This window comes from Barbus barbus, assembly GCF_936440315.1.
Source record: "Barbus barbus genome assembly, chromosome: 45".
In the NCBI taxonomy this organism is placed as follows: domain Eukaryota; kingdom Metazoa; phylum Chordata; class Actinopteri; order Cypriniformes; family Cyprinidae; genus Barbus; species Barbus barbus.
Window position 1 is genome coordinate 11,677,496 of NC_136723.1, and position 26,118 is coordinate 11,703,613.

General features: G+C 36.6%; 1 protein-coding gene across 5 annotated transcripts; it reads right to left on the reverse strand.

The window, feature by feature from the left end:
• Nucleotides 1–1,093: 1,093 nt before the first annotated feature.
• LOC306864208 (synaptojanin-1-like) lies at nucleotides 1,094–22,648 on the reverse strand. Of its 5 annotated transcripts, XM_079408034.1 has the most exons (32): nucleotides 22,552–22,648; nucleotides 21,502–21,649; nucleotides 21,166–21,252; nucleotides 20,456–20,723; nucleotides 19,251–19,476; nucleotides 18,612–18,695; nucleotides 16,524–16,585; nucleotides 14,757–14,853; nucleotides 14,436–14,611; nucleotides 14,063–14,144; nucleotides 13,806–13,958; nucleotides 13,072–13,237; nucleotides 11,705–11,896; nucleotides 11,510–11,594; nucleotides 11,195–11,335; nucleotides 10,884–11,076; nucleotides 10,611–10,769; nucleotides 10,369–10,525; nucleotides 10,140–10,257; nucleotides 9,699–9,911; nucleotides 9,538–9,616; nucleotides 9,283–9,445; nucleotides 8,993–9,184; nucleotides 8,606–8,644; nucleotides 8,285–8,416; nucleotides 8,018–8,056; nucleotides 7,664–7,711; nucleotides 7,270–7,308; nucleotides 6,898–6,932; nucleotides 6,633–6,819; nucleotides 5,665–5,963; nucleotides 1,094–4,378 (listed from the first exon to the last, which is right to left on the reverse strand). In XM_079408034.1, exons 2-32 carry the CDS (start codon nucleotides 21,623–21,625, stop codon nucleotides 3,593–3,595), a joined length of 4,821 nt encoding a protein of 1,606 aa, XP_079264160.1. In that variant the 5' UTR covers nucleotides 21,626–21,649; nucleotides 22,552–22,648; the 3' UTR covers nucleotides 1,094–3,592. The 5 variants fall into 5 exon arrangements, with proteins under 5 accessions (XP_079264160.1, XP_079264161.1, XP_079264162.1 ...); XM_079408035.1 differs by lacking the exon at nucleotides 8,606–8,644; XM_079408036.1 differs by lacking the exon at nucleotides 7,270–7,308.
• Between the last annotated feature and the right edge of the window lie 3,470 nt (nucleotides 22,649–26,118).

Sequence of the window (26,118 nt, forward strand, 5' to 3'; positions counted from 1 at the left end):
ATGCAAACAAATAAAAAAACACTTGTGCTTTTGGTCATCCGAAAAGAGTGTAATTTAAAAGATAAAAAGAGTAATGACTTTGATCACTTATTTAGACTTATTTTATTCATTTAATGAGAAGGGCACACTTTTTAATGAAGCCAAATCGGTTTATATTTTGTAACAAGTAAATACGTTAGTTGAACAACACATTTTGCCGCACATGCTGACGTATTTGTGTAATATGGAAAAATGGTCACTGAACGAATTAGTGAACGAATCTGAACGAATCATTTTGGTGAACGAACGAAAAATGAACGAGTCTCTGGAAAGAATCAAAATTTCCACCACTAATAGCGGTGTGAAGACAGCAGCTACAACTTTGACAGAACATCCCCCGCTTGACCGGAAGTAAGATATTACAGAATAAAAGATTCTGCTGAACAACTATATTAATTTCTGCTAATAAATAGGTCCTAAAAATGTTAAAACTCACGTTTGTTAATTAAAATAAAGATGAAATAAAATATAAATATGGATTATATAAATTAAATACTTAAACGAAGATTAGAAATGTTGTAATTGACAGCTAACTGAAATAAGGTGAATTACTAAAATTACTGTTATTAAAATTAGAAATATATATATATATAAAACCGCACATTAAATTAGAAAAACTTAAAAAAAAAAACGAAAACAAAATGGTATTTTGAAAATAAATTCAAAATATTAAACACTATATAAATAAAACTAAAATAACACTGGGTTCAAGCACTTAAAAAGGAAGCATTTGTTTGAACAAATGGATAGTGAAAGATGTTTATAACCCCCAGAAAATATTAAACGTAAACCTCTAATACACCAAAAGCTTCATTATTAAAAATAATTTATTTTCTAATTGTTGCTATGAAAATTTGGGATATACTTATGTACAGGTTAAAACCTTAATTTGCATTTTTCAGAAACTGACATTCAAATGAAATAATGTTTACACAATTAAAATTATTTTTTTAAAATGCAATTTTACAGTAAGGTTTTTGAACAGCTGTGTCTTTAAATATTCTGTCATATGTAATATGATCTGCTGCAGCCAATAATTATTAGCAGTATGTTTCATGTTGAAATACATTTATTATTGCATACATACAACATCAATGGCTCCATAAATGTGTGCACTTTTGGTGTGCACTTAAATTACAGATCGAGTACTTGTTACTGAATTGCAGGTTTGTGGTTTGTGTATACATACATATAAGGTTAATACCACACACTTGTTTACTACTGGGCTAAAAGCTACAAAGGAACGTTAACTTCACAAAAGGAGTTAATTCCTATAAAACCTTGCTTCTCATTAATAACTGGTGCTAGCAATGTCAGGTTCAATGCTTTCATTACATACAGAACACCTGATCAAATGATAATCCACAACCTGATACTTGTCTGTATTCTGGAGATATTCACAGTTAGTGCTTTGGAATGCATTATGGAATGGTTTTCTCATGCATTAATTCACACAATCTCGCTGGCTGGCTTCTTCTGACCCATTCCTCAACCAAACTCCAAAAAGAGACAAACTTTTCCGTGCTTTTACACTCCAAAAATAAATCTGTAATGCTCAAAGCCAAAATATGTTGCTCAACATGTCCCAGGCAAACATTTAAACAGCTATGCAGATGTTGAATTTGTACCTAAAATGTAAACAAGGAACAAAAGCACAAGTAAAATACTGCGTTCCTGAAATACATACACTTTAACCAAGAATGAATCGTTTCCGTATGCCCTTGAGGGACATTAAAAACCTGCATAACATGAGTAAAACGACTGCACACATAAAATAGGTCCTTGAGGGCTGATCATTCACCCATAATGCATCGGTACAGTCTGGAATGCTATATAATTAACAAAACCAACTGAGGCTGAATCATGATATGCTTCCCCAGAACCAAATAAACACCTTTGGGGCCTTTGAACTCCAGACTTTTATCAACAAGGCATTGTTACAAAATAGTAGCTTTAAATGTTACACCATTCATAATCCATCTTGTTGTGTTTCCTCTCAAGATAAATATTTCTCTCAAAATCAGTTCGAAGACAAAATGCTATAATGACACTGGGGTCATCAGACTCGTAAGATATCCGAATCCCTCAATATGGCGATGCAAACACGCAAGCACACTCGCACGAGCAGCTAAAATACACAGAAACAGACGGCGCACTCCAAAATACAGCACAGTATTCCTCCACATAACAATAAATAGATCTATCAACAACCTGTTCATCGAAATTAAAAAACACGATTTCATTGAGCAAATAAGTACACATTGCACAAAAGAAAGCATGACCAACATCCTGAAGGAGGAACCCACCAAATCAAACACAAACACACACAACACATTTGTTTAACACAGCAGTTCTGTCGTGAGCTTTGGATCAGATGAACTGAAAGCACATGTATATACATTGTTGATGAATGAGCCGCTGTGACCCTCAAGCTCCACTCGAAATGTGCGTTTGAAAGCCTTGAGCTCTTCAGTGCACTTTAGATATGGCATGTATATGCTGTAAATATAAATCACAATTCAGAACTACTTGACATTTTTCCCCACTAGGAAGACATTTAATCACTATGAATATGTATAGAAGATATATTTTTGACAAGCTAAGCACATCGCTCGTGCTACAGGATGCACGGGGGGTGGGAGGGGCGTGAACACCCAGAAAAATAAAGACCCATCATTTGAGTAGGCAGTAAAGCCCAGCAACAGTTACTGTTGCACGTGACACACTCTGAAACTAAACGTAGGCAATAACAACAGATAAAAGATAACATTCATAATGAGTTTAACAACAAACAAGCATCTCTGGTCAAGCCCATTTTACGGATATGATGGCGTAGAACACGTCAGACACAGCCAGGCATTTTAAGTCTGTGCGTTTGATAAGTTCTTATTTGCATTGGTTTACAGAATAAAGGGATAGTTCACCAAAAAATGATTAATTACTCACTCTCATGTCTTTAGAAACCTGTTTAACGTTATTTCTTCTGTGGAACATACAATAACATATTTGAAGAATGTTTCAACTGGTTTTGTCCATATAAATGGAAGTCAATGGGGTCCAAAACAACCAATTTAGACCCCATTGAGTTCCACAGTAATGGAAAAAAAATAAAAAAAATTACATTTTCAAAATATTTTCTTTTGTGCTCCGAGATGAGCATAAGTAAAGGATGAAATTGAAATTACAATGAGATATATAACTTAATATTTGTACATTTTTTACATCTGATCATGCAGCTTAAAGCTGCGTTCTAATGTGTAATAAACTAAATCTGGCCCTTGGAGTGTAAAATGTTACACACGTGTGTATATATCCATGTAAATACGCAAATTATGTTTTTTTTTTAATTATTACTTAAAAACTGAAAAATATTAAACATACTGTGTTGATTTCCTCTTGGTTTCCCATCGACGTTGGGCTAAAAGAAACGGTCAGATTTATCTCGGACAAATGGGTCAACACTTCCAAAACCACACTTTCATACAAACCATACACGTATTATAGATACACAATAATATTTTCTCTGTATTTTACATACACATTCTCTGCTGTATCATCTCTCTGTAAATTCGTTTCTGGAAGGGCTGTGGGCGTTTTTGATGCTGGTATAAGTCCTGGTTGGGATCGGAGGAGGGATTGTGGGAAGCGTGGAAGTGGGATGCGACGCCCAGTTGCTGTCCATGCCAAAGCCTGAGCTGGGGAAGCTGATCTGGGGTTGTGGGAAGGGAATGGATGAGGCTGTGGGTATAAGCGGCGGGTCGGTCCCACCTGCAGATGAAGCCTTCATTGAAAGGAAGTCTGAATCGTCATCGAATGTGACCCACTTTTGGGTTTGTGTGGCTGGGGCTGCTGCTGGAGCAGGAACTAAGGATTGTTGTCTAGAGAATGATGGTGGAAGAGTTGAACTGTGAACCACAGCTGACATGGTCCTGTTGAGGCCAGACCTGGCCTGCTGCTGGGTGTAGAAATCGGGTGTGAGCGATCGGCGTGGGGAGGGCAACAAGTTGCCGGTGAAAGGGTTGGTGCTGTTGGGTCTGGGTTGGGCTTCTGTGAGGAACGGATTGGGGGATGAACGGAGGGTCTCCTGGGATTTGCTGCGGGAGGGAATGGGGGGAGGCAGAAGACATGGAGTGGTGTTGGTGTCCGGAGCTGAGAATAGGGAGAGGGAGCTGGAGCTGGGTAACGTGGAGTAAGAAGAAGGGGAGGGGGTGGATGAGGAAGAGGAGTGAGGGAGGGAAGCGGAGAACGACGAATTTTGGAAGTGGGACTGGGTGTTAATTATGTCAAAGGGGTCTAGATTCCATTGTGCTTCTCTTTGGACTCCATTCATGTCCTTGGCCTGGGGAAAGAAAACACACAAGGGCTACATTATGAAATCAACCTTACAGTTTAAGGAGAAGCTACAACACAATGGAGTTGCAGAGTCAACATGAAATCAAATTTGATTTTATTAAATATAATTGCAGAAAAAATTATTTTCTTTGTAACCTTCCTTAACCCTCCAAAGCTCTGCAAGAAATGGTCACACCTTGGCTGTTTGGAAAAATAAGTTATTTTTAATTCTACTAAACTAACTTTCCTGAAGTAGTAACAACTAGTTTGGGGAATTTTAGGTCTAAAAGCTGACAATTAATTGCCTCCTTTGGCTGTTGGGGGTAATTTTTTAACTGATACAGTAAAATTTATTTTGCTATTTTAGATTAAGCAATTCAGTAAATTAGCACCAAACTACTGCATGCACCTTTAAATATCCCGTTTCACTAACAAATATGTATCATTACAGACAGAAAAAGGGTTGAAAACATAATTTCATGTTGACTTATTATAAAACAATGTGTTTGCTACAAGTTTTGATAAAATGACTTATTGGTTAAAACACAAATGGTGCAATGACAGACCTTAAAATAAAACAAATTTGAAAGCATTATATAACATCAAAAACACAAATATAATTAGTGTGCTATAGGTAAAGTGAAGCAATTTACTCATAACATTACTTTCTCTTATCCAAGAAACACTGAAAACAATTATACCACAGATTAAAAACAAAAAATACCCACAACGAATACTGGATGACACTTTCCTTGAACCCCCTGTCGGAACAACATGAAACTGATAACTTGGTAGTTCTTTCTTTAAGTAGCTATATATAATAATGTCAAGGGGTTCAAGTTAAGTTTACACATTTCTGATATTTAAAATAAAATAAGGTTAAATTAAAGATGGAAAGGGGAAAAACAACTATAACATGGAGGATTCTATATGTATGAGCACCCCATACATTGTGACTACTGGCTATGGTGCCATGAAGACAACGTAAAGACTAGAAATTACTTAATCCAGTACCTGTCAACCTGAGGATTGCTCCTGCTAGTAAAAGAGAGAGACACATGCATCAAGAAGAGCAAAACATGACTATAACAACCACCTGGACAAAGTCGATTTTACTAGAAAAGTAGAAGAAAAAAAAAAGAAAAAAAAAAGGAGGAAGAGGAAGAGGCCCCTAAACCTGGGTAATGACCCCAGGACGGGCTCTTGTGGGTACCGGTCTCTCTTTATCACAATTGAATGTTGGGTTTATGATCTTGACATCCATGCAGATGTGGGCAGAGAAAGAGGACTAACCTGAGATGTAGGAGCAGGAGCAGACTCAGGTGGCAGTGCGTGAGAGGACCGGCTCCGGGGTGGAGGCTTGGGAGATGCCAGTCCAGGCTGAGGGGCGGCAGTGGCTCCAGCAGACGCTTGAGGAGCAGGCTGAGGCACCAGCGGGGCAAATAAGGTGGGCTGCATTGGTGGTGGGAGCTGGGCTTGTATGGGTGGGGGTAGTTGAGGTTGCACGGGAGGCTGCATTGGCGACATGGACTGGGGCTGCATGGGTGATGTCATCTGAGGCCTCATGGGACCTGGCAATGTCGGGGGTGGACCTAATGGACAGACACACAGCATTATTACATGATAAAAAGTTGTTAAAATTGTAAGATATGTTTAAATCAATAAATAATAAATAATTATTACATAGTAATAAAATAATACATTATCAATAATATAAGCAATTTAATTACTGTTATTAGCAATAATTATTATTACTATCATTTAAAATATTTTAGGTTGTGAATGTACCTTTAAATATCATTTAAAACATTATCGTAACTTGAAATAAAGTAAATGTTAACTAAAATAAAATATAAATGTTTATTTCAGCTAGATGTCAAGGCAACTTCTCATTTCAATTTATTTTAATTAGTTATTCATTTATTAGTATCTAAAACTGAAATAAAAATGAATAAAACCTATATAGACATATATTAAAAAAACAAAAACGACTAAAAATGACAAAAACACAACAAAATTACTAACTTTAAATTTAAAATTAAAATTGAGGGGAAAAATGGTTTAAAATACTAATGAAAACTATAATAGTATCTCAATTATAATAAAAACACCCTGACAGACCTTTTTATGAATCAAAATCTGAAAAATCTGAATCCTCTTTACTAAAATGTTGATTATAGAACAAAAATTGTATTATAAAACATAATAACAATAATAAAAGAAAATGTAAAACAAAAAGTCATTAGAAGTGTTTAACAAACCCAGAGGGAGTTCAGATGGCTTGCTTTGGGGTTCAGGAACGGGTCTTGGAGCTCCAGGGTGATTATCAGGTGAGGGTCGTGGGGCTCCAGGATGCACCTCTGCTATTGGTCTGGGGGCCCCAGGATGAGCAAGAGGAGGAGGTCTAGCCTGAGGAGGGACGCTGATGACTCCTGCTCGAGGTGGGAGCTAAAGCAAAAAATATCATTTCAAAATGGTATTTTACTTTTTTTATTATTATTCTTTAATCTTATTTAGTCCACCCACCGGCCGTGGGGCTGATCCAGTGGCTTGACCTCGACCTGAAACAGTCGAAGCAATAATCAAACTTTCAGTAATCGTTATATGAAATAAGTTAATAAAAATATCAGAAAACCTATTTTATTAACTTGTCAAATTGGCACAATTTCTACAAACCTGATAACTAAATTTAAACAGATGCTTTAAAAGTAAGCCTGGAAAACGTTAGATCAGTGCTCCTGTCAAGAATATAGCTCTATTCTGTGTTGAAACTAGCCTGGGGTTACAATATTCTGGCATGAGGAAGGCCCAAATATGTCTGTCAATGAAATCTTCTGTCAGTTACATACAGATGGTTGATGTTATTTTGGAGTGCTGATGGCGTGTGGAGGAACTCACCAGCTGCATCTGCACGTGCTAACGCTGGGCTTTTTTGTCCTTTTGTCAGCATGAGGGAAGAATTATTCAAAAAATTACAAATTATTTTCAGTTTTGTAGCATCTACTTTAGCTAGGGGGAAAATATATCTGGCCCAACAGACTCCTTATCTGCCTCATTCTCCATTTACAAAAGCTAATTCACCTAATTCAACCCATCACTTCACACTGAAACTCTAAACCAAAATCACTGGAATAACCAAGACTTCGTGCACTGCATCATGGCAAGATGGATGGCCTAAACACCCCTGCCCCATTAGTCCATTTCTCTTAGCAAGTGCAGGAGGTCTCAAGTGATCAGGTGATCATCATACACAATAACAAACACTGCAAAAAACGTCTAAAACCTAATTTACCTTCATAATCAGTCCCATCAAACTCTAGATCGAGAGGCTCAGCAAAGCCTTCGAAAGAAAATTCAAAATGTTTCCAAATATTACATTATAAACAAAAATCGGTAATCAAGAACAAAATCCACATGGCAAAATAATTACTTAATATTTCATATTTAATATATTACACCACAAAAAAGCCAAATGTACAATGAGGCTCAGCAAAAGCATAACCAAACGGACAAAGCAAAGTCAGCCAGACATTTTTCGCTATGCCAACCTAATATCAGGTGCAACTAACCAAGTCAATAAACACTAAATAGCATTAAGCCAATATTCTACAGCTAATACACAGTGCTGGTTCATGTACAGCATTACCTGCTGAATCTTTCCTAACAGGTGTGGGACTTCTGCCTCCTTTAGAAACCACAGGACATTGTGAAATGAATATATGAAATAAAGTAAAATAAAAAAACCAAGTGAAAACATAGTATCTAATGTAGTGCGCTCATTCGTACGGGTGTTTCAATCTCAGATAAAACTCATGACTTTTGGGTTTTGACTTCTGGTAAGAAGAGAACAGATTTTTAAATACAAAAATCTGCCATGCCTGTGTAAACATTTACAAAGATTTCACAGCTGTACCTGAGGGTGGTGGAGGGCGCTGCGGAGGTGCAGGTCGGGCTGGTGGGGCGTTGGGGCGTGGAGGAGGGGGGCGTTTTGGCTCTAGTCCCTGTGAAGAGGGAGCTCCAGCTGGCTGACCATCAACAGGAGAACCTGAGCAAAGAGAGAGTGAAAATATGCTATTATCACAAGTGTCAAATCAGCAGCCTCAGGGATTTAGCTCAGCTCACATCACTGCAAACCACACAGACGCCTTAAGAGACAAACACATACACAAACTCTATAAGAGCTCAGGAACCACTGAAGCACATCAGCAAAACCTCTGCAAACAGCACTCTTTACCTGCCAGTTCCCTTCTAATGGGTGCTGGGCTTAATCCTCCTTTTCGCAGTGTAAAAACAAAGGAAAATTAATGTACTCAAATTTTTGTATGTTCCAGAGTTTGAGAAATAAACATTTTTGTATAACTCTGTAGATTCTTTGAAAAATAGAAAGTTCAAAAGCATTTATTTGAAATATAAATCTTTTCTAAGATTATAAATGTCTATACTGTCACTTTTGATCAATTTAATGCATCATTGCTGAATAGAAATATTAATGTCTTTCAAAAAATTTAAATCTTACTGACCCAAACCTTTGAACAGCAGTTAAAAATAAAGACAAAGACAAAAACTGATATAAATCCATAAGAGTTTGTCCCTGTTGAATACAGTCAAATACTATCACTACCCTGTGGTGGTCCAGATGTGCGTGGAGGGGCTCTGCTGGGCCGGATGGGGGGTGCAGGTTCTTCATGGGTAGGAGAGGGGCTGGGGCTGGGGCTGGTGCGTGGGGATGTGGCAGGGGACGTGCCTAGATCCATGCCTGCTCCAGGCTGCAGGTGCTGGGGTAAAATATCCTCAATCTCCTCGTCCACTTCACCTGTCAACACAGCGATAAATATCTAACTCCATACGGTTCCAAAGCTCCATAGATTCCTGTTGAGTTTTGTTACCATGTAACTCAAAAAGGTGTCACACCTTCCATGCAATACTCTTCTCCCATGTCAGAGTTTTCTGCCAGCAGGGTGGAGCTGGTGGATGTTGGGATGCTGCCGCAGATTCTCTCCACACTCATTTCCTCCTCTAGACTCTTTATCCAACCTGGACTCCTCAGACGGATGTCTATGGTCTTACCATTCACCTGCATGCAAACACAAAGAGGGATGGTTAAAAAAGATGTTTTTTTTTTACTGTCAATATCTAAAATGTAATCTTAACAGTAGAGTATCTTACAGTAGAGCAGCTCAAAGATAGAGCTGCCAGAGCAGAATATCCCTCCAAAAATGTCACCCACATTTTCTCTTCAACAAACCTGTTCAGAAGAAAAATATGTATATTATATAGCAATTAAATATAATTGGAATTAAATTATATATACAAAAAAAAACCTGTACCTGATAAGAATAACCTCGCCAAAATGAGCAAACTTGTCCAACAGGTCATCAATCAGTGCATCATCAAAATAGTCATCAGGACCAGACGTGCAGAGAGAGACGAGGATGGTGCCATCCGGTGGACCCTGCAGGGCGATCACTTCCTTATACACCTGATGTCTGGCCTCTGGATTCACCTCAAGTATGTCCATGTCTATGATGGCCACCACAGGCCTGCAAGAAATAAATGTTACGGGTACAAGAACAGCGATTCCTAAACTTAAAGTACCTGTGGCCCACACAAACGAATGCAAAATTTCAACAATTACTTGCAGTAAAATAAATTAATTAAAAAATTAATTGAATGCATCCTGCAGTACCTCTGAGGCCCACTGGAGGGCACTAAACACATTGCTAGTGTGTAAACTTGAAAGTTGCTGTTCTGGTATTAGTCTCTCTCACCTGTGATCAGAGGTTTTGAGCTCTGCTCTACCATAATATTTGAGCTCTCCAGGGCTCCATGGGTACTGATCTTCCTCATTCACTGGGGCTCCTACTACATTCAACTCCAACTCTTCCGCTGTAATACACACAGACAGATCTAGTCAAAATTCTTCAAGGAAAGCATAATCTGTTGCTGCATTTCAAGTTCAGTTGATGGTTGAAGATATGTTATTAACATAATTCTCACCAGTTTTATCAAAGTTCCACTTCCTTCTTTTCCACAGCACACGGTCAGTCCAGGCTGGTGTGCGGCACTTCTCACTGGTGTCATAGTCCTCCGAAAACAGGTCATATTTGTAAGTGGGGGCAAAATCCAGCTTCCCTTCAATAAAGCCTCTAAAAACCTGAAATATGAAAAAAAATAGAGAAACAAAAATAGTGACAAAAAAAGGCATCTTCCACTGATAAAAGTTTTTTTTCCTGATATACCTGTCCAGCATTCTTCTGCTCTACCAGTTGATCTCCAGCAATCAGTGCATCCCAATTTTGCTGTCTGATCAGCTCCTTTGTCTCTTCATTAGGAATATTTATTCTGTAGTTGAAGTCTCCACACCAGAATACATAATCATGGGAGTACAGGAGCCGGCCCTAAAAATAAATAACAAATAATAATTATTATTAGTATAAAAAGAAGAAGAATGTGTTCACAAACAGAACAGATTCACAAAATAACAGATATTTTTTACATTATAAATTAATTACCATGGGGAAGGACAGTTTGCGTGCAATTTCATTGTAGTCGTCGTTCCTCTCTTTGACCTGTGATTGGCCGGCGGCGAAGTGTGAACACACAAAGCAGATGCTGGTGCTGTGGAAGAGCATGCGTATAGCCACACCCCCTTTATTACCAGTGGCCCCGCCCATTCCTGTCTTCACTGTGTCCACAGCAACATCCCTATGTGAGGAAAACGACACACAATATGACATCTCAGAATAAATTCTAATCCTTTGAAATATCTGAAATCACGCTGATTTGCCAATCACAAAATGAAAACAAATGTGTGTGAGAATACCTGATGAATGGTGCATGCTGAGGGCGTATGAAGACGAACAGACATACACCCACCAGCTGCTCTGAGGCCAGCAGCACATATTTGTGATCTCGTGAGATGTTCTTCTGCAGTTCTGCAGCCCACAGCTTCTGATTAGTGGTGCTACCAGAGAGGAAAGAGAAGTTCAATAGTTCTCACAGGAAATAAATAAATACTGACTGAATTAAAAGTTTATTGTGTAGCACATCACAACCACTGGACCAAAGGAAATTTTGCTTCTGTTTACTATATAACTACAACCAGTGAACTTTGAAATCTCTAACGTCAAGTTCTTACCTTGCGCTGACGATATTTCCAGCATTCAGCTCCACCATTTCCTCAAAACCAATAGCAAAGATGTCCACTGGGTTGGATTTTCCATCTGCATGACAAAACCCACAAAAGCATTTGCACTAGTTTTTTGGGTCGCTGACAATAGCAACCTCATTTCTTTGTAAGTATCATTTGCATTGATTTTGCATCAACACATACCTTGGAATTCTGGGTGGCCGGCCTTCTTAGGGGCATCCAGTAGCCAGTCATTGAGCGTGTGGTTACGAAACGCAATACTGCGGAACTGCTTGCCCCCGTTCACGTTCCATGTACCCACACATACTCTGATCTTTTTGGGACGTGTGTACTTGAAGTAGTTCTGACACATGCCCAGGAGCACTCTGGGAGAGGCTAAAACAGAAAGGGTGAGATATTCTTATCAATAACCTAAATTAAAATAATCAATGAGAATATGAAACATGAACATGAAAGTGCACAAAAAGAAAGAGCATATGACATTGACCAAACCACTGAGACACACCAAACAGACTGAATTCTTTCATTGAAAGTCAGACAAAAAGATACTACAGCGTATTTAAAACAAGACAACACAGATGATAAAAAAAAAAAAAAAAAAAACACAGTGCAATGTCAGAGGCGCCAAAATAAACAGTAAGTTTATGAAACAGGGAACCATAAACAGTTATGGCTTTATGGTTGGTCTGTTTATACTGTACCTGACTGTAAAATGGGCTCAGAGACTAACATTGTAAGCATTAAGGAGAAAAAGAAACAACAAAGGGAGAGGGGAAGAGAGAGAGGTTAAAAATTAGCCGTTAAGACAGATAACAGCATTAGTCTTCTGGTTCAACACTAATCTTACACCCAAAGCAGCCGGGAGCCATAGATTAACATTCTAGCATGAGGAAACGCATTCAGATCCAGATCCACAGGATGAAATCAGTCCACTGCAGCAGACTGATCCCATAAACCGTGACCACAAACACAAAATACCAAAGGTGGAGACATTTGAAACCACCTATAACTCAGTAAAGTCCATAAAATCGGTAAGTTCAATGAGCATTTGCCAGGTATTTTAAATCTGCTCTTTAATAGGCAATACATTCATATTATGAATAGATTTATATTCATTCTTTTAATAGACATATTATAGTTAATTATATTAATAATATATTTCTATTTTTATAATTTATCTAAATCTGAATATATTTGTTAATTTGTCAGAAGTTTTTCTAACACATAAAAACACTGTGCATCTGTGTGAAATACTTCAACTTCTTCATTTAAAGAATTTTCAATTTAAACAATTATGGCTGTTACCTATAAAAACAAATCATCACGAAACACATCAGAACATAATGCACAATATATTATAGAACAATAAACCCTTTTTTTTTTAATAACTGTCCACAATTGTAACAACAATGGTACTTATGTTAACACCAGGGGAATTTGTTTATACCCACATTTAAAATATTTGGTGTACTTTTGTCATTTTTGTGAGCATTTTTTCCCCATAGCCCTGGTTTATTTCTAACTCTGAATTGTGGTGTTGTAAATCTTACCATAAAGGCTGCTGGTTGTGAGGAGGGCTCGTGCCTTATCTGCCAGGTCACTGTTCAGGGTGCTGCCCAGTCTCAGGATGTCAATGGCTTCCTGTTTAGAGCTGTCAAAGAAGTTGTTCTGAATGGTTCTGGTGACCGAGCGAGCTCCGTCTTTTAGCTTTCCACCCTACAGAAAGAAAAAACTAAATAGTTAATATAAAATAGTCAAGGTCTGGAACATAAAAAAAAAAAACTCTCAGAATAAAGCAAAACTTTCAAAACAAACTAAAACTCTCATTACAAAACAGAAAAAAACATTCATGTACATGTATTCAAAGGGACAAAGGAATACTTTTATTTCTTATTTCTAGCTGCTAGCTAGATGAAGCCTGGGGTTTGAGGCCTAGTTGGAAGAGGTTTACAGGCTTTTATAACAGTCTATAAAAAGAGGCCTAATTAAAGTCAACAGAACTGCCAGTTCCAGTAATCTTTCTCTACTAACACAAAAGATCTGACACAAAACAGAGCAGAATAAAATAAATACAGCATCACAACTCAAATTGACACAGCTAGCTACTGTCAACTTACCACACAGGAAGAGGAACAGCCATAGGAAAGCAGAGAAAAACAGCAGATTAAGACAATTAAGACAATTGTAAACTTACAGAGAGAAAATGGCACAGAAACACCCATTTTCCTGCTCTCTGCTGCCTTTTGTGCTGTACTGTTTGTGTGTTTTACAAGCCGACATGCACCTTAGCCTTGCCATCCAGAGCACCAGTGCCTGCATAGATCTTGCTGACCGAGTCTCCATTGGTGGACCACATGGTGCGGAAAACCTCCTGAAAACGTGCCACCAGCTGAGGCTTCTCAGTCAGACCCATGTCTTCCAGTTGTTTTGGAAGCATCTGAACCCCACAGACACATTACATAATGAATGAAAGACAAACAAATAATAAAAAGAAAATCCTTCAAACTGTAGTAAAAAAACAGAACTGTGTTACAAACACACCTCAAGCGCAATGAAGGCCTGGACGCTGTTTGTTCGGTCCAAGCAGTCTAGACAATTGGAACGAATGGTCCCACTTTGACATCTGAGGTAAACAACAATTTTATGAGCTAGGTTTGATCATTTTGTGATTATCAATGTTCGAAAAAAAATTTAAAAGAAAGAAATTGTGAAAATAAAATTGAAACATGCATCCACCTCCCAAAAAAAATGTATTCCTGTTTTAAAATACCCAGTGTCTATGAGAAAAATAGATCCAATAGTTTTTTTAAGTATACACACAATGAGTTAAACAAACAACCTAATGACGAAAATGTTTTGATATTCTATGATATTTCTCAACAACCGGTTGTGATGGGATGCTATATAACCTCACCTCTGAATGCCGGCCTCCCCTGAGTAGTAGAAGAAACCACATTCCTCCAGAAACTTGCTGATCTGAGGTTTCAGGACACTGTTGAGCTTGTCAGTCTTCCCACCTTTAACCATCTGATGATAGTCAAAGTTCAACATTCTCACAGCGTTTGCATGCTCTGAAGCTTTCAGGTGACCCTGTGGGCGAAGACAAAGACAGTCTTTACACAGTAAAGAAAGCGGAACAACTGCTCTATGGTTTTGTAATACTTGAGAACTGAAAGACATCTTAAATAATGCATTGTAACCTGACCAACTTGAATACTTCCTAAACAACAATCACCTGGAATGCTTTGCTGAGCATGTGTTCACCCTCCTTCATACCCAGCAGGTTGATGATCACCTGTTTGCCATACAGCCTCCTCAGGGCACTAAAGTGTCTGGACAGGAAACATCACACAGGGTTCATACACATTCAAACCTTACTGAAAAAGAATAAATGAAAAATGTTGATCCAATCCTGTGATCCATCGCTTCAAGAAAAATCAATGGCGATTTAAAACAAAGGAAGCCAAGGAAACAAGTGATTAATAGATCATTAAGGATGGAGGGGGGAAATAAAAGCCTAACGACTGTGTTGTCTGCATCTACTTCCTCTCATCACAACCTGACTCAGCACTCCAGGGAACAGAGCAGTGACTCATGATGAAAAAAGAATGTCCATCATGCTCAGTGTGAGGAGCCAAGGCTGGATAAGAATAAAACCTCCCACAAATCAGGATAAGGCTCTCTTAATGCAGATTTTATTGTTTTAATTAACCTAATCTTGCACTGAAAAAAAAAATCATAAAGATATATTATTGATGAGCACAATAACAGTAAAGCAGGCTCACAAAGACTGACCTCTTCCAGTTTTTATTTGACTGAATGTAAGATTTTACATAATATAAATAACAGGTTTGACATTTTTTTTTTTAAACTACTTAAATATTAGGTAAATAAATGTTTAAATTAAAATGTAAATTATAACATTTTTAATTAAATTTTAGTGTCACATTCTTATTTGCGATCAATAAAATGTATCATATCAAGGAATTATAAAAAAAATATATATTTTTAATGTTTTTAGTTTTTAGTAATTTTTTAGCACTTCAACCTATATTTTTTTTCAGCTAGTTGCCAGTGAAACAATTATAATTTTCTGTTGTAAGTTTTGTACATTTACATTTTTCATCTAATATTTATATTATTTTATTTCAGTTTTATTTTGATTAATAATAAATCTGTTTTAGTTACTAACAATTATTTTGATGCAATGCATTTAAAATATATATTTTGGTCCCACTTTATATTAGGTGCCTTTAATTACTATGTTATTACATACAAAAAAAATATTGTTTGGTACTTATTTTTAAGTCTTTTGCTGTTATTAAGGTGGGATACGGTTAAGTAAAGGGACGGGTTTTAAAGGTATAGTCAGGTTTAGGAGTAGGTTAAAGGGTTTGTAGTTATATCTATGTATAGATATTACAGATGAAATTACTAGCAGGTATTTTTTATAACATGCATTTTATGATTGATTATGATTAATTAAAATTTTATTACATTGTAGTTATAAATACACTTAATATAAAGTGGGTCCATTATTTTTAGATGCATTTTTATGGTTAAATGATCAATTACAGATAATGAGTTTAGACTTGTATTTATATTAGCATGACTATGGAGCTGGACATCTTATGCAGCTTTTTAAGCATCTCATGCTTTTTAAGCATCTCATTTAACCCAAGTTAAAAAAAAGTTCAACTTTTAAATGATCCATCGAGACCCCCTCCTGCACTTCATCCAGCTGTTCTGTATGTAATTGCCGCCTACACATCCATCTGATCGGGCTCTGGTGGACCTTAATTACTAGCCGAAAATGCATCCTTAGACATGACTGAGCTTGCCCATCCAGACTGTGTTAAATAACAGGACTGTTTGAAGCAGGGCCCATACTCTGCGCTAACGTCTGCTGGATCACTTTCATCACGCACTAACACTTGGGCCTGGGCCAGAACAGCTGGATACTAGAGCAAGCATCATCAGAGACCAGCAGAATCCTAATTACCTCTCAAAAGCTGGTGCGTTTGCTTCAAAACCACGGGACAGCTTAACACGATGAGATCCGACCTTTGTGGAAAGAGGAAAAAAAACAAAAAAGGAAGAATCATGAGTTGAATTATTTCATATTTGGTGCAAGAGGAAATTAAGGTGGCAGAAGTAAAGGAAGATGAGAGAGACAGCACCAAGAGAAAGACCACACAGACCTGGCCCACCTGCTGAGTTGAGCTGCATTTGAAGATACGAAAAACATTTGCGCAGAATAAGACAGCGGAACCATCTGTAATGATTTCACAAGCTCACTGAAGCCTGAAGATCTATCAGAGATGCCAATCATACCAGGAAACACATGAATCCTGGCTAGACAGTCATGCTCTAGACAGAGGTTTCAATTGCTAATGTTGGCTAGCTGCAGATTTTAATAGTTGCAGGAAGCCCCTTTCTAATAATGGTTTTCTATTTGTGTGACTTTTGACTAACTGCTATCACAACCTTCAGTATAACGTATTACGTTCACACCTACAACCATAATAGGTAAGCCATACAGAAGACTTTCCCATCTCTAGGCTATGACTGGCTTCTCATTTCCTGTAGTCTCATATAACTCAGTCACTGAAACAGTTACACCTTTGAACATAATTGGTTAGTGTTCTAGCCACAGGATTAGTTGTGTTGTGTTGTTTCTTTTAACTAGGGTGACTCTAAAACCGCCTTTATACAGTCAACATTTGATCTCTATGCCTTTTGTTTAATTTATTTTTAACCCAGTTCATTTCAACATTTTACACCAAGGGTCTTCAACAAGGGGCCTGCGATGGCACTGCAGATGGTCTGCCAATGTGAAGAACTATATATATAAAAAAGAAAAGTTAAACAAAATTCCAATAAGTTAACTTAAAGCTAAAACAACCAATTAAATATGTTAAATGTGGCCCTCCTACATTAAAACATACATTACATTTTTTTGTATTTTAGCTTTAATTTTTAATTTAATTAAATTTTTTTAGTATTTCAACTTCAACTTAATTTAGTTTAGTTAGTTGCGAGGGCAGAATTTCTAATTTTTGGTTTAAAGGTTTGTTTTTTTGTTTCATAAGTTTTTGCATCTAATATTTACATTTTATTTTATTTCAGCTTTATTCCAATTAAAGAAAAAAAATATTAATAGTTTTAGCTTTTAATTAACAACAACACTGAAAAAATAATGAAATAAAATCATTCATTATTACGTCTTTTAATGTAATGTATTTACATTTGCAATATATTAAAATATGGTCATTTGTTATTTTTTAAGCAGTATGTATAAGATGTTCCCTGTTCTGCCTCTATGTGCAACAAGGGTCCTTGAACTCAAAAAGGCTGAAGATCTCCAGTTTAAAGCTGTTGGATATTTATGCTTTAATTAGACTCAATATTTATTAGACTTAATATTTCATACATTCGGAATGGCAGCAGAGACTGGCTCACATTACCCCTGAGCTTTCTGGGAGCAAAGAAAAAGTATCTTGTGGCGATTCTACTTCCTAGCTTTGCACTGAAGACAATGGAATCCCATAACCAATACCACTATGGCCTGAAGTGACACACAAGACTTTTCATTCAGGTTCTGAAGTAAGCTTTCAAAAACAGCTCAAGAAGGGTCACCTCACCAGCTTAAAAGCAAAAATGATAATGTCTATGCAATGTCAGAGGAAAGACAAAGGCATCTCCAGACCTGCTTGCTGGCATCTTAACTTGATTTTACAAGAAGCCAATAGATTTATCAGAACCTGGATCCTTTCCAAAATGAGTCATGAGTCCCAAAACTAGACCTTCGATATACCAACTGTCGGTTCCCATGCTGTGCTTTTGGCTCTCGACTTTGATTCAGCTGCAACAAAATCCCCTGAAACGAGTGTTTCTGAATATAAATAAAGGGGGTCAGCACTGGCCATGTGTGATGAAGTGGAAACACAAAAGAGTAAGTTCATTATGATGAGTCAGCAGGAGCATGGAACTCCAGCAAGCTAAATTCAGTGGAGCGCAATGCAAATATTTTTCCTCAGTGTTATTTGAATACATGCATACAGTATATTGATTCAAGGCTTTATTGTACCTGAATTCCTGGCTGCTCCCAGAACAGAGGTATTGACCCTCGGATCTGAATGAAGGAGGATACTTTGTCATCAAGGAAAACAACCTGTAGGGAATATAAATAAAACTAAATCTTAGCCTTGGCATGTCACATATGATATTTAACCTATGCTATTTCTCACATAGAGGACTAACTGAAATTAATGTACAATATTTTATTTCAATAAACTTTATTCTTAAATTTCATGAGGATTTCATGGTTCTAGACAATATTCACCTCTAAATTATGTACCATTTGTTTCTGTATAACAATTCAAATATTAGAAAAATGTTTAATATATTATTTACAATGGTATTAGAGCAAAGGTATTAATGGCAGATTGGTGCCATGTAGCTGGAGGTATAAAGCACTTTTTTTTTCTCATTTATTTTCTGTGGGATTATTTTTAAGACAATTTAGCCTTCTCTTGTCATGTCCACATTTTCTGTGTTCATATAGCAAGTACCACAAAAGTCAATTTAAAGTACGATGTTTTGTACCATTCCAGTGAACAAAAAAAAAAAGAAAAAAGAAAAATTCTAAATGTAAATATTTTCAGTTTAAAATGACTAAAGACCACCTGAGGGTTAAAGAAGTGAGTTCAAAATATTGTTTGCATACCTGCTCAGTCTCCACAAAGTTGGCCACCTGGCCGTCGTCATTTGTGCCTCGGACATTGAAACGTGTGCCTGCTCTCTCAGAGCTGAGCCTAGAGATCACGCAAGCTTTAGCCTGCTTGTGCCCAGCATAGATGGTGCGGATCTCCACTCCGCCACACATCAACCTCAGCAGCCAGTCATCACAGTTCACCCCATAATGCTTGAGATGGAGATGGAGGGACTGATTCCTGTGAAGCCGTTACATAATTACATAACCATTACATCAATTTATCATCCACAGATTAAGTTCAACATTCTGAGTAAGTGACATTTTGTCACATATAAAGCAAACCCTATACGGCAGTGGTCGGCAACAGGCAGCCCGTGGGCCAAAAGTGGCCCGCCCGCCTTTTTAACTCGCACTTGCGAGTTAAAAAGTTATAATTCTGAGATATAAACTCGCAATTCTGAGAACATATCAAGTTCATCTTCAAGTGAATGACGCATTATTGTACCATCCCAAAGACACACAAAAACACTTTCACAGACTTTTTCATTAACTGTTCCAATCTGGTGGAATGACCTGCCCAACTCAATCCGAGCAGCTGAATCCTTACCCATCTTCAAGAAACGGCTAAAAACTAATCTCTTCCATCTTTACTTAACCCTCTAACTCTAGCACTCTCTATTCTAATTTTATTTGATCTATATGTCTTTTTATTTAAAAAAAATAAAAATAATAATTATCTGTACTGCGTTAGGCTAACCAAGACTTATAATAGCACTTGCACGTTGTTGCTCTTTTGTTGGTTTTGATTGCTTCTTATGTCCTCATTTGTAATGCTCGGAGCGCGGAGGGGAAATTGTTGACGCTCCACTCCACTCACATACTCTGATCGGACACCGCCACACAAATGTGGCTTTTTGATAATGACTGTCGTAGGATTTTACACAGAGTAACAGCTCACTACCAGTTACAAAGGACACTGTAACAGTCTGTCACAGGCAATTCTGGTTGCATTTTTCATCAATTTATATCTTAAATTATCCTTTGACTATGTTCTGGCCCGCCATCTAGTGGTGAATTTATTTTTTGGCCCGATACCAAACTTACTTGCCGACCCCTGCTATACGGCCATTAAAAATGTATGTTTTGAATAAAATGGTATTTATATTTAATGGAAAAATCTTTTAACACTGAATCAAATTGACCTGAAAAACACCCACCAGAAAAAACGATTGTCAGATGTGTCTTCTCTGATTCTGCGGTGCGCGTTCAAGCTGAGATCCAGACTCACTCCGGTGGAGGACCAGGCGAAATAGAAGTTACCAGAGTTTAAGATTTTCCTGACATCAGCAATGCGGTCCTCATCCGAGGGGTCGTTTTTCAGAGAGACAAAGTCAGTGCCTGTTACCCGAAAAACTTCTGAATCTTGGACTTTTCCCACTGAACTGCAGCCTGTTACGACCACCAGGCTGTGCAGCATAGAATCGCCTTTGGAAGAAGAGTAAAGGATTCGGAGCTTAGAGTTTGTAGATTATGCACATTTTGTAAGTTCATAATTAGTTCATTCAAAAATATCGAGGTGGATAAGTCTCAATGTCTATGCTGTTTCCTAAGAACTTAAAATATGACCGTGAAAAATTATATACACTTACAAACTCAAATAATGGCTAACCTTGTAGTTACACTGTAATTAGTGACTATATTTATACAACGACTTCTTGATAACATGTTGCGCATTTACCCTTCAAAATGTTTGTTTTGGTGTGAATTTTAGTGTTTTGGTAATATTTCTGCCCTACTTATCTTCAAAAAGATCAGGGATTTTCTTTTAATCTGGCGACAGGGTGGATTTGTATTTGTTGTGATGACAAACACAACCGGCAAGTCAAATTAAAGAAAAAAAAAGAAAAAGGAAGCTGACAAACTGTACCAAGGTTAAGACGAAGAACTCCCAGGATCCCATAAGCATCCAGCATCTTGGTGTACGCCGCCTTGATGGTCTCTTTCTCTGCCGCCGCTATAGATGACATCAAAACATTTACTTATTAAAAAACACATGCCATATTTCTTGATGATTTATAATCTCCAAAATTGTTTTATATGCAAATAGGCAACATTTAAGCCATTTTGCTTTCTTACAATTCTGTGAATCAACGGTGGGGGGGCTTTTGATTCAATAATATTTCAATAAATGACTGGTTTGACATTTTTCATATTTAACATTAATAAAAAATTTGTACTATAAATGGTATATGGACAGCCTTACACAGTACAGCAACGGCTCCAGACTCGAACATCAGGCATTCCTCTCGATTTCTGGTCTCCACAATCACACTGTATGGAGGTGGATCCAGTTTATGATAAATACGATAACCTTTACTGAATGCCATGATTTAACACAACCTGTTTCAGCCCTGCATAAGAAAAAAACAAAAACATTTTACAATTAAAACATACCATATGAAGGAAATGCCACAGGGGTTACCATATTCAAACCCTAAACCGCCTGCAGGTTCAGATAAGCAGGTGCATCAAATGTCGCATCACGCAGTCACTAAAACATAATTCAAAGGGTATTATTAATGCATCTGTCATAAACCATTCACATAAGAGGAAGGAAATTGACTTCGGGTTTTTGTGAAGACAATCTCGTTGCAAAAATACACTTTTAAGATTGCAATAAAGTCATGCATGTTCAGTGTATTATATGAAATGAAAGACAACAAGATGCTTACAAAAAACATGTTAGTTATGCTGCATTTCAGCAACACGACAGCAAGGGATGGAGAACGAACCCAAATCCCATCAAAGCCGAAGCAACGAGTTAAAATGTCCGACTCGAATGAAATACCCGTGCAGAAACAGAGGATGACAGGTGCTCATCACAATGGCACACCACATACAATCAGATCTGCAACCCAAATATATGAGGATGTTTACAATTCATGCACTCACAAGCTGTCTAACCTTGGACCACTGTCTCAGCGTGAGGCTGAAGGTTAGTTCACGCGAGATTAACAACCATCCAGATGATAACTACGTTAGAATGAAAACGAACAGGCCCCGCCGGCGGCCATCTATCTGTCAAAATCAACAGTTAAGACAGACTGACAACTAAAAGCCATTATCACGACCAGCACTAACGGCTAATGTTAGCCGGCTAGCGCTCCATCGCCTTCCCGAACCATATAAACAGACATTTAACTGATAACAGCGCCGTGATATGTGCGTTTATACGTTAAACGTACAAATGTAATGCCTCAGTATTCATTATTCATTTATGACGATGCTTGGTAAAAGAGATGGTGTTGTGTACCTGTCAGAGTTGTGTCTGTCTTCCTCCGGTAGGAAATCGTGTAAAGCTAGACACAAAATGATTAGCGGGGCAGGTAGTTCAAGCACAGAAATACAACTGAAACCTAGAAAGGACAACATCCACGAATGCTATGGTTACGCCCCTGATCGCTTATGGGAGCTTGAGGTGTGTACTGATTGGCCAGATTTGTGTCATGTGATACAGGAAGTCGAAGCACTGACGGACAGCGTGTGCTATCAAGTACAATTTTTTCCAATAGATTTTTTTCGTGTTAATTAAATACGACAAACAAAACACTAGCTAGACGTCTGTCAGGTCACCGTAGATTTCATATATAAAGACGAGTTTTTTATGTTTTGTTTGGTTTTGCCGAGAAGCAATATGAACATTTATGCTTCTATGCAACTTATTATTTTTGTTGTTGTTGTTTTCTATTTTTTGATATGCTATCCGTAAATGTAAGGTATTAAAAAGTAACACCCTTTATTTGTCTACATTTCAAATAGATATTAGGATCTATATTTCGCGGATCTATATTAGGATCTCCTTAAAAATAATAATAATAAATAAAGCTAACTAATGGAATGCATGCTGACATGATAGTGTTTTTATATGATGCCTGTTTTTATTTATCCATATTTTGATCGGTGGGCTGTTGCATGTAAGTGATTCATATAACGTTTATTTGGCATCTCTAGTTCTGATTTTATATATTAGCACTGCACTGTGTTTTAGTTGGCTATGTATTAACCATTGACTTTTATATAATTGCAACCCATGGTATGTAGGCAATTGTTGAATAGACTTAAAGTTTTGTCATAATACACCTATGTAATACACACAGACACATTAAAAGAATTCGGCCATTATGGGCCGTGAGTCGCCCTCTTCAGACCAAATTTAATTAAAGCAATAGGAATGGATTTATTTTTCCACGTCGATTTTTTGTCAGTTCGGTCATAGATAGATCCCTCCCATTTCGTACCCCTATACTCAATATTACCGTAACATTTAGAAAAAGGAATAATAATAATTCTAATTCTAATACAAATACTAATAGTAATACTAATACTGTAATGAAGTGGTTCTAAACCCAAACAACAACTATGATAAGAAAAACGTAATTATATAATGTAAAAAAAAAAAAAAAAAAAAAAAAATCTTATTTAGTTTTATTATTTGGACCAGAACACAATATCTACTTGTGCAACCGCGGGAATCAAATAAACACCTAAGATTTCAATTATAACAGGGCCATTCCACCGAATGGGTGCCATTTCTCCCCAGGATATTATAGGTATAAAATTAACTATAAAATACATTTTATTATTAAGCAAAGTGTCCTGCACATTAATCTAACTGCAAATTTAAAATGTATAATTTAAAAAAAATTAAAAACTACCTAAAACATTGAAAACATAGCATTTGTTCATGTCCCCAGTGTCTAATGCTACATTGAACATTAAATATAATGTTTAAAATCCTTCCAAAATCATTTTTATTTTGCATTTTTGTGTACCTCCATATCCCATCTGTGCTTTAAATACATTTATTTCAAAATAAATGTATAATATTTTAGATAAAATGCACATTTAATCGTGTCCCCAGGTTTTCACTCAGTCCTGTTACCCTAACACATTTCCCCCTCTAAAAAAATGGGAAAATTCCACAAGACGCATTTTCAACATAATATTGCAACATCTGGATCTTCTGAAGGCAATGAAATGATCAAAAGCATCTAGTCTTATTTTCTTTTCTGTATATTTGATGATATTGTAATGGTGGCTGGGTGCGTCATTATAAATATATAATTTATAACAGGAAATTATTTTCCTGTTACCTAAATTATTTCTTAGATGTTACTTGTTTATTTTAAAAATACAAATCTGTGGTGAATCGCTATAATTTGCTGAGTATTCTTCTCATAATATTAGCATGTACTCCATGTGGCTAGATTATATGTATTGGCTAATTTTATCCTAAATTGGCTAATTTTATCTCAATCCTTTTACTCATATACTCATATATCCTATACTTATATATAGTAACTGAATAAAAGTAACAGGAGTGAGTAGTGTCATCAGATTTGTTAATGTAAATATTAGGCTACATCCATATTAATCTAGATAAATTTGAAAATGCATCTTTTTCTCAATGTTTTGGCCTTCTATCCATACTGAGACAATGCTTTTGCCCAGAGAAAACCTATGGTTGTTCCTGCATTGTTGTTTTATATTACTTTCCTGCAAGTATGACAGAAAATGTACTTGAAATTTCTGTCCTGTGGCAATTATGTATTAGACTCATATATAGAATGGCGTTTGAGTGTGAGCTGCGCTACAAGAAAACAATATCCAAAGAAAAACTGAACTATTATTTAAGTTTGTTATTTTTAAAATCAATTATAATTTAATATTTGTTATTTTTTAGTTATTTATATCTTATCTTATAACCCGTCCTCTACCACTAAACATAACCCTAACAAAAACCTCTGCAGACCACTAGATTTAAATTGAAACCTGATTTGGCCTTTAGCAGTGAGGTCAGCTCACTAGTCAATGTTCAACACTTTCACTATATCAGTGCGGGCATTAACACCTCACATGTGTAGTCAAACCTGTATACTAATATAAACTGTTACCAGTTTGATTTCTGTTACTAAATAGTTTTTCTTTAAAAAATAAAGTTAAACCACTATTTTTTAAATTAAGTTCCATAGTCCATAATTTATAGCATTGTTTAATAAATTGCATCATAGAAAATTGATAAAGTTTGAGGGTTGAGTCGCCTTTAAAATGAAAAAATGGGTTGTAGAGACAAATAATGATTTTGTTATGATAAAAATAATATTTTTTGACCATGAAACCAACAATTTCTTGAAAATAAACACCTGTGTGAGGGGGAAATGAAGGAAGTTGTTGACATAATTTTAAACACGCTTTTTAAAAGTTTAAAAGTTTTGGTAACAGGACTGAGAAAAATGCATCCATCTTCCACTTAAAAATTGTATAAAAAATTAAATAAAGTTACCTTGGGCCAATACAGATTTTGAATAGTTAAACATGTGTATTACTAGATTCAGTCTTTTAAAAAAGATTTTTTTCTGAAGAGTTTTGGAAGCAAATGGCATCCTTTCAGTGGAATGGCCCAGCAACAAATATGCAAATATGTGAAAACGATCAATATCCTGCAATAAATAAATAAAATATAATTTAAGTAAATTAGCTTCACAAACATTCTTAAAAATTTTAAATCCACACGCAATTGTTTTAATGGTTTTGCACCTTCCTATTAATTATAATACATTTACATTTAGTCATTTAGCATACGCTTTTATCCAAAGCGGCTTACAAATGAGGACAATAGAAGCAAATATTACATAAAAAGGTGCAAAACAAAACCCGTGAAAATGCAACGAAAATGACTGTTTCACCCATAGGTATTTATGGTTTCACCCTAGCGATGGCCATAGCAATTTCACAACTCAACCCGCCCCTTTGAGGTGATTGACAGCCTCACCAACCAATGATTTGGACTCCTTAAATTCAACTGACCAATCGGCTTCTC

Excerpts from the sequence above, each read along its gene's own strand:
- LOC306864208 (XM_079408034.1), bottom strand. The coding sequence starts at position 21,625 with ATGGCATTCAGTAAAGGTTATCGTATTTATCATAAACTGGATCCACCT. Across the intron at positions 19,477-20,455 it reads TCTGACAATCGTTTTTTCTG|GAATCAGTCCCTCCATCTCC; the intron begins GTGGGTGTTTTT and ends ACGGCTTCACAG. Across the intron at positions 6,933-7,269 it reads AGCACGTGCAGATGCAGCTG|GTCGAGGTCAAGCCACTGGA; the intron begins GTGAGTTCCTCC and ends CGACTGTTTCAG.